At 42.9% G+C, this 17,248-nt stretch overlaps 1 protein-coding gene across 4 annotated transcripts in view; it reads left to right on the top strand.

Annotated features, from left to right (window-relative positions):
* LOC120408276 (fibrinogen-like protein 1) overlaps positions 1–17,031 on the top strand; it is a 67,564-nt gene extending 50,533 nt beyond the window's left edge. For all 4 annotated transcript variants that reach the window (XM_039545001.1, XM_039545013.1, XM_039545011.1 and 1 more), the window contains exons 2-8: positions 2,428–2,512; positions 6,864–7,074; positions 8,030–8,189; positions 11,155–11,252; positions 11,337–11,425; positions 15,418–15,608; positions 16,223–17,031. In XM_039545001.1, coding sequence (XP_039400935.1) covers positions 2,428–2,512; positions 6,864–7,074; positions 8,030–8,189; positions 11,155–11,252; positions 11,337–11,425; positions 15,418–15,608; positions 16,223–16,403 — 1,015 coding nt within the window. In that variant the 3' untranslated portion in view covers positions 16,404–17,031. The remainder of the gene's footprint in view (positions 1–2,427; positions 2,513–6,863; positions 7,075–8,029; positions 8,190–11,154; positions 11,253–11,336; positions 11,426–15,417; positions 15,609–16,222) is intronic.
* Positions 17,032–17,248: the final 217 nt, after the last annotated feature.

Below are 17,248 nucleotides of genomic sequence, written 5' to 3' on the forward strand. Positions count from 1 at the left end.
AAAGAGTGATTACCAGTAAAATAACATGCACTGTAAATGGTGCATGTGCCTGTCTGTGGGAGCCAGAGGGGCTTGCTAGAGTGTCATTCATCCCATCAGGGAGGCACTGAGCTAGGAACCCATGGCACTGTGTCTGGACCAGTAAGTCCCAGCCCTTTCTAAGCTTACAAAGCGTTGTTTAATCGGTTTTAAGTTTTTACGCCTGGCATTAAATTGGGTTTTTAGGCAGACATTAATTTTTTTAATGGCTCTAATAACCGATTTCTGAGTAACGTACTGTATAGGAGTAACGCTAGGTAAATGTTATTTGTGTGGATTATCGTTATTGGGACGGGCGCGGATGGCGGCTATTGTCCCAGGGTGCGCCCTGGGTGTGATCTGTGGATCTGGCCACCGCAATCATCTGAAGGAAAGCCCACACAGGTACAGGAAACTTAAAACCGCCAGCTTTTGAACTGAATATTTGTCAGGACGGGTGGTGATGCAAAATAAAAAAAAAAATAAGAAAAAGCCCAAAATAAAAATAAAAGCATGGCGGTCGCATGGCAAGCTCGTGATAAAAAATCAGCGATCCGTTCAAATTCAGCATAGGCGCTGAAGAACAGAAAATGAAATTCAGCATCCTTCGCCAAGATCCAGCGCAAAAAGCATAGCTCAGCGCCAGCAAAAGACAGCAGCAGGGGAGAAGAAGAGCCAAAGAATCAATGCTCATGGACTGGACTGGAGGACTGAAGCACATCCCTGCAGCCTCATCAATCAGCACTGGAGCTAAGCTATTGCTCTGCAGTTCTAAACAAAAAGGGTCAGTTGGGCGGGCAAAGCCCAAGCTTCACACAAACACCCACCCCCCCCCCCCCCCACCACCCCAAACAATCACTCTGACCTTTTCCCTGAAAGCTATCTACTCCCTGATCTTTATATAATGCCATAGCAGCACTCAACACCAGCACTCAACCGCTCCCTCCGCTCTCCTGGCTCTGGAAATGGTGAATGGTCATCTGAATCATAAATCCATCATCATCATCAGAAGAAGCTGAAAGCATCTCATCCATCATCATCATCATCAGCCTAATTTTTTTTTTTGCTGATCATCAATGCACATATGCTTGGCTCCTCATCACATCATAGCAATAGGCATCAGCCCCCACCCCCCCCCATCAGCAAAAGCCAAAAGATTCAGTTGCCCCCTGCCAGGGAGGGGATGCTGGGCTTCTCTCCTAGCAGTAATCTGCTCCCTCTCTGTCTCTGCTATCTGGCCTCTCTGTTTCTCACACTTCAGTCACCACTAACAAGTCAGTGTGTTATTCATGCATTTTCAATGTTGTGTCACACACACAAGGGGGGGGCCAAGAACACAAGGGAAGGAAGGGGGGGGAAGAACGGAATCAACTGGGTGGTTAAAGAACAGGAGCACCCCTGTGAATAGCATACAGATCATAATTTCTGCAGGCAGCTCTCTGAGAGCAGCTGTGCTCTCTCTTTCTTCTCTGTGTTCTGGTTTCTCTAGTACACTCTATATTATTAGGCACTGGATTTATTTATAGATAGAAAAGGGAGGATTTCAGGAGTCATTCCCAATTCATTTGCTTTTGCCTGGCTGCTCGGGCAGGGGCACTTGGCACAACAGCTATACAAACAAAATGATGGAAGGTGCAATATGGCTAGCTTGGAATCTTTTTGGCTTTGCGCTTGATCGGGGCGGGGCCAGCAGCAAAAGCAGCAAAAGACTGGTAAAAGGACTCATGATCATCCTCAGTTCTGGTTCCATTTTGGATTATGATGTGATGGCAGTAACCATCTCTGCTGTCATGCAAAAGCAAAAATGCAAAGCAAAGCGCTGTGTAGCGCTGCTGAATCGCCTCTCATACACACATCTAGTACACACTAAAACAAAGTCAAAAAATAAAACAAGCTCCATGATTGCCCATCTGCCAGGGCAAAGGGGCAAAAAAGGAAAAAAAAAAAAAATGCTTGTTGCTTTCTGCTTTTTGACGGAGGAGTGACTGAGAACATTTACCCAGACCCACCCACCGCCCATTTTTTTTTGCCCCATCAGGCACTGGGATCTCAACCAAAAAGGGGCAGGGCGGGCGGGGGGCGGAACTAGGGGGGGAATAGCTACCCACCACAGTGCAACAGCGCTCAGAATACGCGCAGCCACGGACCATGGACACACACCACGATTTAATGTGCTTAGTACGGCGCACCCCATTTATTTTATCTGTTTTACAAAACCGGTTTATGCAAATTCAGAATAATCCCGTAGTGTAGACGTACTCAAAGATGCATCTTTTCATTTTATACTCCATGTCATTTCATGTACCTTCTTTAATAAGTCCTATCGCACTTATAGAGGACTTCATTGTGGTTCTGTTTTTGGTGGAGTTAAATAAGCACATAGTACAGTACATTCATTATTCTCCCCAGGCTACATGAAATGATTACAATGAGATCCTGGTTGCTGTTGCTACTTCTGCTTGTGAGCTTGTGTTCACCTGCACCTAGACTTTCGGTAGGTATCACTTGACTAAAGTTTGTATAATCTCTGTTAGCTGATTACTATTTATTGTTTCCAGGAGCATCCACAGTGTGCTTGGTAGGGCAAAAACACACAAAAAGACATGGCCCCTCTCCTAAACAATTCACTTCCTAAAAAGATAAATCAGACAGAGGGATGTAGGAGTGGAGGAGGAGGTATTACAGCATGCAGGTAAAACAATCAGGTGAGAATTGTCTGATCCGGATAAAAAGAGTGTTTACACAATATAGGGGATTGGGTTTCATTGTGGTTAGTTGGTGTATATGGGGATATTGTACTGTAAGATTTATAGACTATGCCCACAACCATGCCACAAATCAGTCAGTTAGTTTCTTGTAGGCATCACTAGTGGAAGGTGGTCTTCAGGATGTACACCTCTACCGCGATATAACGTGACCCGATATAACACAAATTTGGCTATAACACGGTAAATCAGTGCTCGGGGGGGGCAGGAGGGCTGCACACTCCGACTGATCAAGCAAGTTCGATATAACGCAGTTTCACCTATAATGTGGTAAGATTTTTTGGCTCCCGAGGACAGCGTTATATGGGGGTAGAGGTGTATTTGAAAGCAGAGGGAGGAATAGTTTTGTGGATGAGATCTGCAAATAGCTCTTTTGGGGCCCAGTTATGAGAGGTGCAACTCCCATTTAGTGATTTATTTGTGGTGTTTTTCTCAGAGTGCCAAGCATTCAAATTCCATAAAGGTAGCTGGAGAGGAAGGATGGCCATAAAGTTACCAAATAGTATTGTCAGATCTGCATTCTCTTTGTGCCTGTGCCCACAGCCAGCTCCAGCATTTTTGCCACCCAAAGTGGTGAAAAAAAAAAAAAAGCTGCAATCGGCGGCACTTCGGCGGCAGCTCTAACGTCGCCGCTTTACTATTCGGTGGCAATTTGGCAGTGGGTCCTTCTCTCCGAGAGGGACTGAGGGACCCACCGCCGAACTGCCACCGAAGAGCCAGACGTGCTGCCCATTCCCATTGGCCGCCCCAAGCACCTGCTTGGTGCGCTGGTGCCTGGAGCCAGCCGTGCCTGTGCAGTGCCTGTACTCTCCACGTGACCTCAGGCAAATCACTTCACCTCTTTGTAGCTCAATTTAACTGAGTTCAAAATTGGGATAACAATACCCCCCTACCTCACAGACAGGCTAGTGAAGGGGACTAGTGAAGCTAACTCTTTGGAAACTGCTTTGAGATGGAAGGTGCTTTGAATGGGAAGCATTATCTGATACCAGAGCATTTCTGCTAACAAAGTGCTCAATCCTGGGAGTTGCCATGACTCCTATTGACTTTGATTTTTCCACAATAAAGACAAATGCATGTTATTTATATGGAATGTACTTTCTCACCTAGTTTGTTATGATACAAATGTTTGGCCATTGATATTTTAAATGTGTTTTCTTAGAGGCACCTTTCTTGAGCTAACTTTCTATAACATTTAAGGTCAGATTCAGAATCTCTTACTCAGGCAGAATGGTATTTCATTACATGGCAGCCTCAATGGCCCTGCGTCTGGAGAAAAGTACTATTCAACCTGACTAAAGCTATCAGAACAGATCTTGGAAGGTGCTATGAAGGTGCTCCAGAAAAACATCAGGCCTAGTCCTCCATACTCCTTACTCGCTTCAGTAGTCTTTACACACATAGGGAAAACAAATGCATTTAAAATAATAACTGTCAAAACTGCCATTTTTATGATAATATGAGAGAAAAATCTAAATAAGTAACACATTGTGTCTCTGTCATGCTGCCTTTCCACGTGGATACTCTTGGCTCTAACTCATCCTTAAATCCCCATTTTGGAACTGAGGCCTGTTGGAACAGGCACAAGTAACCACAGCTTGTTTTCATAAACTAAGTTGACTTGATAGTACTGAGGATAGTGTGAAAATAGCCTTATGAAGAATAAACAACAGCTCTGTGGTCAGGGAAGAAACAGAGAAAACCAACTGGAGCAAACTGATTACTTCTTTTTTCCCCCACTGGGAGGAAAAAGGCAGGCAGGGGAGAGCACAGCAACAGGTAGCCCAGGCAGTCTCTGGGTAAGTGTAAGGGGCAAGCTACGTTCCTACAGACCACAGTAAGGAGTGACTTATTAACCCAATAGCTTTCCTTCCAAATGTAGTATAGGGGCCTTGAGTACTCACAACCTGCTTTCAGTAAACCACAGAAAGGCTGTCCTAGACTAGCACTAAACTCATGACCCCACCTGCATTACATACTTAAGACTGGCACAAACAAACTGCTAGCTGGCAAATTAAAAACTGCTCATGTCCTTTATCAGAGGAGTAGCCGTGTTAGTCTGGATCTGTAAAAGCAGCAAAGAGTCCTGTGGCACCTTATAGACTAACAGACGTTTTGGAGCATGAGCTTTCGTGGGTGAATACCCACTTCGTCTGATGCATGTCCTTTGTCTTCCTAGACTGTTCACTGTTTGGGCCAGGTCCTTTGCCTGCTTCTATTTTTAGATGGCACCTCGCCCCTGGTGGGTGCAACTGCAATGTGAATAATAAGGAAAACAAGAAAGCACCTGAGCGTAGCCGGCCTCTACATTTGACCTTTGTGTACAGTAAATTTCCTTACAAAATAGTAAATGTCACCTCACAGACGGTCCTGGAACAACTTGCTGTCTCTTACTCAAGGCAATGTCAATATGGGGAGCATATTACTCTGTCGTCCAGCCCATAGTCCATATTCACATGCCTGGAATTCTCTGAAAGGACAGTTGGCCAGCAACTGTCGGTTCTTCCTGACACTGACCGGCCACTGGCTTCTCCAGTGGCAGGAGTGAGAATTTACATAGGAAACAGGAATTGCCAGACTGGATCAGACCCAAGGTCCATCAGGACCCTGTCTCAGATAGTGACCAGCGGCAGATGCTTCAGAGGAAAGTGTAAGAACCCTGCAGCAGGCAGATGTGGGGTGATCTGCCCACCCCTCTACACACATTAGGTCTCATCCTGATCTCAAATTGTTAGAGATTGGCTTACGCCTTGAAGCGTGAGGTTTAATATCCCTTCCATAATGTTGTTAGCACTAACACTGAATAGTCTTAACATCCATATCAATGTCCAGTCCCTTTTTGAATCTTGTTAAATTCTTGGGCTCAATGACTTCCTGGGGCAGTGAGTTCTGTAGTCTAATTACAGGAGGAAAAGAATTTCCTTTTATCAGTTTTGAATTGGTCATCTTTTAATTTCATTGAAGGTCCCCTTGTTCTTGTGTTATGGGACAAAGAGAGCAGAAGCTCCTGATCTACCTTCTGTAGACCATTAATTTTTTCCATAAACTTTTGTGATATCTAGATGGCACATCAGGAACTTAGTGGATATTAATATCACTGGAGGCTTAAACCCTCTGTTTGTGCACCCAGTGAGTAGGATAAACTTCCGCACTCTGCCTCACCCCTGACTTGGATCAACCATTTTTGGTAGTGGTAGGAAGGTAGTTCTGTCATCAACAACATCAATAGGTTTCTGTGGTGGTTTCTTGAGTCTGGGTCAAGTTGTTAGCCCACCTAAATCAGTGTATGGTTTCAGATGAAATCTAAAGGCTTGGCATAACTTTGAAGTCAAACTAGACTCAGCTTCATTTGAAATTTTTAGAGTCATTCAAGCCCACTACTCCACGGAAACTTCAGGCTGTGCAAATCCATGTAATAAGACTCTGTTGCTTAGTTTGCTATGACTTTTTCTTAAGGAATATAGCAATATGAGCTTCTGGTTTGATTCTCACCGAAAATGTTTTTCCTAGTGAGTTTCTGCTTTCGGTGATGCCAGTGTAAATCTCAAGTAACTTTACTGATTTCTGTGGAACTACTGATTTAGATGGAGTTACTGCAGATTTATACCAGAGTAACTATGAGTGGATTCTGTCCCTTTATCTTTCACTTTTACAATAAGAGGTCTGAGAATTCTGCATCCTTACAGGACCTCTGGGGCTGCAATGTAAGATCCATATTTTGCCACTTAGTACCTTACTCTGCAAATAAGTCCACTGATTTCATTAAAAGATATCAGAGTTGAGCACCAGTTGTCCAAAGTCACTTTCTGATGGGCCAGTTAGTTAATGCTGCCCTGCTGGAATCTCTTTGCCAAAATCAGCACAAAAAACTCTTCCCCATTGGGCTCAATTCATCTGCCATGTAGGCTGTGCTATAATGATGTAGAGACAAAAAATAATAGCCCTCTTTACCCAGTTAGATGTTTTAAATTTGGATCCCCTTGCCTCCTCAAGATGTATGTGTTTGGATCATTAAGAGCTACAGACTTTCTCTCTATTGTTATCACTTTAATTACATCATGCCTCTTTTTTCCCCCTTAGGATAAGGATATCTGCCTGTTAGACAACACTAAATTACAACAGAGGCTAAAACTGCTCCAAGACTTGCTTCAGTTGTGTGAATTACAGCTGAAGGACATCTTGGGGAACAACTATCATGGAACAAAGAGCAAGATCTTCTCAGCCAGGAGGAGCATACAGCCTGAAATCCTTTTACCCACAACTAGTGGAAACTTGATAGTCTACGATCAAGGTAGGATGTTGCAGAAGAATATAATAGACACTGTCACTTCAGCGTATCGAAATATTTATTTTTTGCTGCAACATTCCATTTATAAACAGATAGGCATATTTATATCTTATCCACTTCCCTTAACAAAATCCGCAGGAAATTTATCTCTTTAAAAATGCTTAATCTAAAATATGTACTATCTATTGTATGCATAGGAGGGTTAAGGGTAGATCCATGGCCCAAGGCCACTGACCTGGTGCATCATCTCAGGCAAGTCACTTTATTTCCCTGTACTTCTCTTCCTCACCTACACTCTGCCTGTCTCATCCACTTAGCTCTTTGGGGGCAAGGACTGTATTTCACTATGTTTTTGTACAGCACCTGGCACAATGGTCCATGGGCACGGTTTCTGTTGGGCAACAGATCAATACTGCAGAAGCACACAATGACAGAATGATATTGCTTTGCAATTGTCACAACATCAAACCTTTTCACCCTAGGCTAAAATTTTCAAAACTAGGGGACCTACATTAGAGTCTGAAATCCTGATTTCAACTCTTAAATCACTGGCCTGATTTCAGGGACTTCAATGGGAGCTGAGGATTTCACAGCACAGAATAGAGGAAGAATCTAAGTTAAAGGTGTCTTAGGTTGAGATGATGGTGATAAACTCTTCTGAGTCTTCTGCACTACAGCTTCTGCTGCTATTACCATCGGTGAGGCTGCAAAAGATGGGTCCCAAATTTGCTAAATCTAGATGCATCCTGGTGGGCCAAACTGTGTTACAATTTTTGCTAGAATCATATTTAAACATTGTTTTACAAATTCAACCCCCAGCCCAGCCAGGGTGGGACCATACAAAAGAGCCAGAAATCATTGTCCTAAGACAAACTTCTATGGATGATTTCTCTTGACTACGGTCAGCTATTTGCTCTTCCATGACCACTGTTTTATAAAGCAATACTATTCTGCTCAGATTGCTCTGCAGTGTTTAACAGCAGAAAAATTGAAAATGGATACTACCGGATCAGGCCCAGAGCAGACCGAGAACCTTTCCTGGTGTACTGTGACATGTCTGATGGAGGGGGATGGACTGTAATACAGCGACGCAGTAATGGCAAAGAGAATTTCGACAGGTATGTGGTGTGGTTAATATTTCAGTGGGGGTTTAAATTATTCCATTAAGGATTGCTGTGATTTTTAAATTCCGTCCAACCTCTGATGGCACCTTACTATCAAAGGCTGCTATTTTAGGCTCAAATCCTACAAATGTGCACTCACGTGTTTAGTCATTAGTAGATATGAGGGAACAATGAGTTTTTCTGTTCAGGGGTGAACCAAAAAATCTGGAAAAAAAAATCTGGTTCAGTTTGAACAAAAAAAAAAATTTCATAATTTTTCATCCAATTGAAGAACACAAAAAATATGATTTTGAATTGACTGAAACATTTCAACTCAATTCAGAATTATTGTTTTCCAATTTTTCAATTTGTTTTGAGTCGATCGAAACATTGGGGCTGTCTCCACATTAATTTTTTTCCTAGTTTTTGTTTTGATTCAGCTGTTTCAGGTGCACTTCATCCTTCTTATTGTGTTATATTTGTTTCGAAATTGGCCAAATTTGAAATCAAAATGCTGTTTGGACTCTAAAAGTTGAAACAGAACATTTCAATTCATTCAGAAAAAGTCGTTTCAACCAAATCTATTTGTTGAATTCAACCCAAATTCAATTAATAGTTTCAGGGACCAAAAATTGCACTTTTGAATGAAAAAACAATTTGTTGAAAAAAATTCACTCAGTTCTAGTCCTTATTGATTAGAAGTATTTGCACAAATAAGGACAACCTATTGGAGTAACCATCTGCTATCAACTGATTAAACGATATATCCTCTCTCATATCATGAAAACTATTAAGGCTCAGTGTACTATTTACTCCCTTTTCCAGAATGTTAAAGAAGATGCTAAATAAGACTGGTCCAGATTGTCTTGGCTGAAAGCCACAGGAAGATGGCTCTTACATGGAGATTTACAAAAAGCCTCCTCCTGCCACTTTCAACCTGACAATCTGGTCCATTGACTGGTATTTTGATCAGTCTTATTTAACATCCTCATTCATGATGTGGAAGAGGAAATAAACAATAGAGCTAGGGATAACTGAGTTTTTGGTTCAGTGCCTGAACCAAAATATCTGAAAACATTTTCATTCCGAGTTGACCCAAATTAAAATTTTTTGTTTTTTCTTGACAAAATGAAATGAAAAACTAATTTTTGAGGTGGAGAAGAGAGGGGTATGAATGAATGATTATTTTGTCCTCAAACAAAATATTTTGTTTAGGTTTGGGTTTTTTTACCCATCCCCTTTTTAAAGATAAATCTAGTTACATTTCAAATTAAATGTCATTTCAAAATGAAAAGTCAGAATGTTTCATATTGATAATGTAGAAATGAAACATTTTGACTTTTTCAGAATTTTTTCCCTCCATTTTTATTCTGCCAAAACTATTTGCCAAATTCGACCCAAAATTGCATTTTGCAGAGAATAAATTATTGGATGAAAAAAAATTGCCCAGCTCTACTAAACAGTATGTTAATGAAATCTGAAAAGCATACTAAATTGGAAGGATCTTTGAATACTAATGGGGATATAGAAATAACACAGAGGAATCTAGAGAGAAAAAAACCAGGAGCAGAACGTAACAGAAGAAGATTCATCTTGGAAAAATGCAGCCTACGTAATCTGATGAAAAATAATTCAAAACACATATATTTGAATGGAGGGACAGGCCAGGCAAGTAGTGATGCTGCAAGACAAATAGGGGTGACAGTGGATCCAAATTACACATGGGTTTGAAATGGGATATGGATACAATACAGGCCAATGTATTCCACCCATACCCCCACCAAAGCAGAGACTTTTGCACTTTGGGGAAGGGGGGTAAAATGAGGCCCAGACAGGGCCACCTCTCCCCCAGCCAGTTCCCCCTCCAGACCAAGAATTGTGCAGGGAGACACCCCACATATCCACACACTTGGGGTACTAGGATCCAGGCAGTGCTTCCCCTCTTCCTTGTTAAGTGGCCAGAGACTCCCGCTGGTGGGACCAGAGGTAGCCAAAGCTAGGACCAATACTGTGGAATGTACTCCAACTTTCTCTGCCCTGTGCTGATTGGTTGTTGGCTCCAACATTCCCCCTTTCCCCTCTGTCTCCTCACCTGCCTCTCTTACCCTCATCTCCCCTGCCCTGTCCCCTTGACTCCCCCATCCCTTTTCTTTCCACTTAGCTGATCCACTCCTAACTCAGCCCATTTACCCCCCCACAAAAAAGTGGGATTAACATGCCATTTGCCACCATCAGACTGATCACCCCATTTGCGTGTTCTACCTCTTCCACTACCCTGTGTCTGTCTTGTCTATTTGGATTATAAACTCTCCGGGGCAGGGCCTGTCTACTACTTTCTTTTTGTATGGTGCCTAGCACAATGGGGACTCAATTTTGGCACAATGGGGACCCCTGAGGCACTGCCATAATAAATGTGATTAATAATAATAACTTGAGACATTATCACTACCTTTTGTTTGCAGCTTTTTAGACAGTTTTCAGTTCATTATTATATTGCATAGTAGTCCTGAGTTTGCAGGGTGCTTAAGAGTGCAAGGCAGAATTCTTGTAACTTGTAAGGAGACAATTTGAATTAATTACTTAATTAAGATTTTGCGAGGTTCATTGTCAGCTGCTTTACTAAAAGACAAATCTAGGACATCTACTGCATTCCATCTGTCCAGTAACTTTTGACCTGCTTCTGCAAGCACTGTACCTGGCAGTGTTAGCAGGATTGAACCCACTGCAAGTGAGTGAGAGAGAGTAATATGTAAAGCAGTCAATATTATTTAGTATTTATTTGTAATGAGCTGCTATAAATCTGTCTTGTCTCTTATGCTTTGAATAGGATATGTAAGAAAAATGTTTCTATAGAGAAAGCCAAAGATTCACTTGTCAGGAAATTTCACAATAACAGGGTGACTGAGATTGTCAGATACAAACTCGCTAATTTCAGCATTCTACATAGAGGGCTGAAATTGATAGTTGTATCTCACTTCAGGAAATGGGCTGATTACAAACAAGGATTTGGACAGTTCCAGGGCAAGAATGACGAATACTGGCTGGGCAATGAGCATATTTATGATCTGCTGGTTAGAGGTAAAGGTATTATTTTATCTGCACAACTTCTTACTAGTTGCATTATGAAGTACTAATCTAATGAGATTCTGCATTATAATCCAGAGGAAAACTCGCTAAAAATTGACCTGATGGACTGGCATGGAGAAAGACGATATGCAATCTATGAAAACTTTCAGATCAAGAATGAGCAGGTAAGAAATGGAGACAATAGTGATTTGTTTGTTATTGCAGGGAGAGGGTTCTATTTGACTTTTAGTACTTCTGCTTGAGTCCTGCTGAGATCTTAATAATAAAGTTCTGCAAAACTCATCCATTTTGTTCACAGGGATCCATATCAACTAGAGACAGGACCAAGCCACAAAGAGCCTAAATGTGAACTTTTGAAAAGTTCAGTTTCAGTTAGATTCAGTATTTTGGTTTGGCCCATTACAGAAAGAAGGGGCAGCAGAGAAGCTTGATAACAGATCAAAAAATGAATTTTTCCAGAGCTTGGAGGTATTCAGATGTGGGGCATTGATTCATCTTAATTGTGCATCTTTCTTTAAGGTTAATTTCATATAGGTTTGTACCCTGTGAGTTTTGTTTGGGCTTCAGATTTGAATGATTGCAGAAACTCAAAGCAAAATTCAATCAAAACCGCCAAGTTTTGTCTGGTTTGGGGTCAGAATATGAAAACAACATTTTACATGGTTCACACCTGAAAACCTGAAATAGGCCAAAGTTCACTCCAAATTTGGTTCAATTTTGTTGGCATTTGATGTAGGTTTGCTTGTTACTTGGCCCAAGTTCACCAAAAGTTTTGCCACCCTCACTAGACCTTCTGGAGAACCTGTCCACATTTCAAGTTTTGTTATGAACGTTTTGGACAACTCAATTTCAATCAGTGGTAAAAGCTAATGTTATGAAAGAAAAAACCTACAGTTATTACACATCTATTATCAGTTTCGTTCCGGGACTACTGCATTCATCACTGTAGTATCTGAGCACTTTCCAGTGGTGCAATATGCGACGTGGCCACACATATATCATGGGTTGTTTGTTCTCCCATCCTCTGCCCAGAGGGAGAAGCATGTTCAGTGGAGTGATTTGGTTTGGTAGGATGTGGTTGTTGGGTATTTTGGGATTCTGTTTATTTTTTTATATAAATATACCTGGTTTTGTGCATTTATGTTAGAGAAGGCAAGATCAAAGAGATGTGCCTGGCGGTTGGAGTGAAAGGTGGTGAGGTTTGTGATGCTCTATAGTTCCTGGGGGAGTTCATTCCACAGTCTTGGACTGGCCCACAGAGAAGGCTCTGTCTCCCACACAGACAAGCTTCACTCTTATTATTGAGAGTTCTGTTGTGCCAAAGGAGCATAGTTGCAGACCACAGTTTTTTTCCTGGAGCATTATATGATCTTTTAAGTATACTGGGCCCACACCTTGGAGCACTTTGAACATAAGGATCAGGACCCTGAACTTAATTTGAACTCCTGTTAGAAGCCAGGGTAGAGAATGGAGGACAGGTTTGCTATGATCTCGGTAGTCGGTGTGCCAAGGAAATGTACTGCAGTGTTCTGAATTAATTTAAGTTTCCAAGTGTAGAAGGCTTCATGAACAGGTATATTGCATTTCTGTAATTCAGCCAAGAGGTGGTGAAGGTCTGAACAACTGAGGTCTTTATCTGCCAGAATGGGATGGAGTTTCTACCCAAGTGGAGATGGTAGAAAGCATTATTAATGGATTTTGCTAGACTCCTATAGACTGAATTGACCAGTTGTGGATGTGTATCCACCAGCATCACCTCTGTCAGCTTCAGCCAACTGTTTTTCATCCAAGAGCTGATCTCATCCAAGCACTGGAGCATCTTGGTGGTGTGGTCGTATGTGGTGAAGGATAGATAGAGCTGTGAGTCATATGCGTATTGCTGACACTTGAGTTCATGTAGTATGACTGCACATAGACGTTGAATAGGACTTGAGAGAGAACTGATCCTTGTTGGATTGTTCAAGTGAGAGGTCTAGTGATGGAGGTGCAGTAAAATGTTGAGCATACTATCAGCATAACACAAATCAATGAAGTGCAGTTTCCCATCACTACTTTTTGGTGTGTTCTCTCAGGAAAGACTCAAAGCATTTTAGCACATTACCCTGAACCCCGGCCACCTCTCGCAGGCAAGTCAGCAGAATCTCATGTGTTGAACGCTGTGCAGAGGTCCAGAAGGATGGGAATAGATATGTGTTCTATCCATCGACAGCAGGAGATTATCCATCTATGCCACTAAGGTGGTTTTGATTCCAGGTCCTGGCCTGAAACCAGATTGTGCTGGATCTAGAATGTTAGCTTCCATTAGATGAGCTTGTAGTTGGCCTTTTGCTAGCTTAAGAGAATAAGAATGGCCATACTGGATCAGACCAGTGGTCCATCTATCCTATCTTCTGACAGCTGCCAGTGACAGATGCTTCAGAGGGAATGATCAGAACATGGCAATTACTGAGTGCATCAATCCCCTGTCTTCCAGTCCCAGTTTCTGTCAGTCAGTGGTTTAGGAATGCTCGGGGTACCTCTATGTTGGCTAATAGTCATTGATGGACCTATCCTCCATGACATTATCTTATTCTTTTTTGAACCCTTCTCTGTGAGCTTGCTCAGGAATGGGAGCTTTGACACCAGGTGCGGGCTAGGACTGAAGTATCTGGGGTGAGTTTCTTCAATGTTAGTTAGACTATCGTGTGTTTGAAGGAGGAAGAGAAGATTCTTTCTCTAAATGAGACACTAACTATTTCATTCAGGAGTGGCACCAATTGTTCATGATTTTCTTTCACAAGCCAGAAGGGGCCTGGGTCAGAGCCACAAGTCTTTGGGTCAAGACTACGTTAGGGTGTCCATAACTCCTTCAGGAGAGAATGTACTGAACTCTGGGAATGCAGCAGGGCTGTTGGTTGGTGGGTATAGGCAGAGCAGATCCATACTGTTTAAGATGCCTTCCTGAATGTGCATGATCTTTTCAGAGAAGTAGGATGATAGATTTTTGCTATACTTGATGCTCTGTTTTGATGCAGGCTATAGGCACTCAGGACTGACTGACTAAGAGGTTTATCACCCTGGATGACAACTTGGGGCAGGATTTGGCAGACTCAATGGACACTGATAGGAAGATTCTCTTGGCCTGTTCTTCTTTGCATATGTGTAACATGCCTCGGGTGGCACGTGATCAGGATTCATCACTGAATTTGGTCCGCTGGTTGGATCATTAGCTTCCCTGGACCGGGTATTGATGGGGAGCGCAACATGTCTTAGGCTTTGAGGAATTTGTTGTTTCATCCTGTCTGAATCAGCCTTTGTTTTCCATCACTGGCACTCGAGTTTCTGCCCCTCTTCAACCACTGCAAGGTATCAGAAAACCAAGGAGATCTGTTTGGGCAGTGGGGAGGAAGGGGCTGCATAGGAGCCAGCGTAACAGTGGCCAAGGCCAGTGTAGAATGGTAATGATTCACTAGGTCCTTGACACCTCATGCTGTGGGTGGGGTGCTGTTGTCCTTCAACAAGCTTTGCAATTTGTTGGAGTCCATGAGTTTTTATGGTCAAATCAGACTCATTGGTCTTTCTTGTTGGCTAGATGCTGGAAGGTTCTCTGTCCACTGCCCTAATGAAGTGATGGGTTGTCCAAAAGAGTGGCTGGGTTATGATGTCCTCTGTCTTGACATCTAGGCTGCAAATCAGGTCCAGAGCATGACCAGCTGTGAGGCTGGACCAGACATGATCTGTGAAAGTCCTAGGGAGGCAAGAGAGGAGATGAATTTTTGGACTTTTGCATCTGCAACCTTTGCCAATGTGTATGTTGAAATCTTCCAAGATGACAAGTCTGGGGTATTTCACCACCATTGCCCCTCGAGCCACTCTTCTAATTTCTAGGTATTCCTGCCAGGATCAGCCAATTTGTATCATGTAGGTGTTGAAAGAGAATAATACTTGTAGCCTTAGTAGCAGGAGAGCAACTTGGCAGTATATTTGGTAGATTAGATGGGGTTTTGACCCAGGGCTAATATAAAAAAGAATAAGGCCAAAATCATTTTTTACTTCAGTGGAGTTATACCAGGGATTAATTTGTCCCACAGCATATTGCAGAAAACAATTATGAACTTTAAAAAAGAAATAAAAGGCTGCTGCTAACAGAGAAATTTTTACATTTAACCTCTTGCAGGACAATTACAGGTTATGGGTTGGCACCTATTCTGGTAATGCTGGTGATGCTCTGTCTGGCGGGAGTAACTTTGAAGATCAGTGGTCAGCATCACTCAGTGGGATGCCGTTCTCCACATCCGACAAGGATCATGATAGATTCCTAGCAGGCAACTGTGCACAAGAGAACAAGTGTGGCTGGTGGTTTAACAGGTATGGGAAGAAGTTGACTGTATCCAATACTCAAAGAGTGATGCACATGGGACTAAGGCTGTGGGTGGGTGTGCAGCAACAGTCTGTTTTTTCATTACCATTCAAGGCAGAGAGGTTTAAATAGCTTTCACGATGACTTCAAGAATAAAAGCATAAGAGAAATGCCCTGTGCATCAAGGACCTGAAGGAAACAATTCCTAGCCACAAACAGGCTCAACTGGCAGTTAGAGTGTATGTTAAGGGCATTTCTCTAGTTTGGGGTGATTAATTTTTGAGCTTTCTATCACAGTTGGCCATAATTATATTTCTTTTATGTTATATTTCATTGGTGGGTATTGCTGGTATGTTAGCAATTACTGAGTCTGGTCTCAGGCCCTCTGTGCAGGGAATGCACACCGAAGTCAATAGTTCTGCAAGTGGACAGTTTGCAAGACTAAGCTTTTTGTTTCATATTAAGCCCTTATAAGCCAGGTCCTCATCAGGTGTAAACTGGCATAGACCCATTGAATTAAAATGTAGATCGATAAAAATACATTGTATTTTGCTGTAATGATGCAATGCCTTCTCACTTTAAATGGAGTCTCCTTCCCCCCCCCCCCTTTCATCCCTACAAGATGCCACGCCGCGAATCTCAATGGACAATATTATAAAACAGGAAACTACACCGGACGACATGACAATGGAGTGGTTTGGTCAACCTGGCGTGGATTGTGGTACTCCCTGAAATACACAGCCATGAAAATCAGGCTTCCATCTTTTGTCGACGTAGGGAGTGGAAATGGTAAAAGCAGCTAGAACAGCTAGAATCCGCATCATTGGAGACAGAGAGAGTATAGGATAGAAATTTTTTTAGAAATCAAGGGCCAAACTCTCAGTTGGTGTAAATCAGCACAGCTGCACTGTAGTAATTGGCGTTTCATCAGTTTATATTAGTTGAGGATCCATCCCCAGGGTAGTAGAATATGCCTATCACATGGTCTAATGGAGGATGTAAGGGTCTCTCATTCTTGTTAAAACCATTGGAAACACCACAAGTTTGTTTTCCAATGCTCTTTAGTGGAGATGAGAATACTCAGCAGTTCACAGGAAACTCTCTGCGCCTTGCAGAATCAGGCCCTTACTCCTCTTAGCCATTTGTACCTTATAATGGCCAAATTCTTCTCACCTTGATTTCAATGGTCAGTGAATGTGGTAAGCAATATAAAAACATGGAAATAGAACAAACAGAGGGATAAGGATTTGGCCCTTAAAGCTGTCAGCTAGATCTAGGCCCCAGATTTAGATTTTGTTTTGAAGTGGACTTTGCATAGGGTAACCCAGGGCCGGTGCAAGGATGTTTCGCGCCCTAGGCGAAACTTCCACCTTGTGCCCTCCCCGCCCCGCCCCCTCAACCTGAGGCGCCCCCCCCTCCTCCCAGGGCAGCTCCCCCCCGCTGCCCTGAGGCGCCCCTCCCCGCCGCAGCAGCTCCGCCCTGATGGACACCCCCCCAGCTCACCCCTGCTCTGTGCACGAGCACCCCGAGCACGCCGTGGCTGCTTCACTTCTCCCGCCTCCCAGGCTTGTGGCGCCAATCAGCTTAGGTGCCACAAGCATGGGAGGCGGGAGAAGTGAAGCAGCCACGGCGTGCTCGGGGAGGAGGC

Source organism: Mauremys reevesii, linkage group 1, assembly GCF_016161935.1.
Source record: "Mauremys reevesii isolate NIE-2019 linkage group 1, ASM1616193v1, whole genome shotgun sequence".
Classification (NCBI taxonomy): domain Eukaryota; kingdom Metazoa; phylum Chordata; order Testudines; family Geoemydidae; genus Mauremys; species Mauremys reevesii.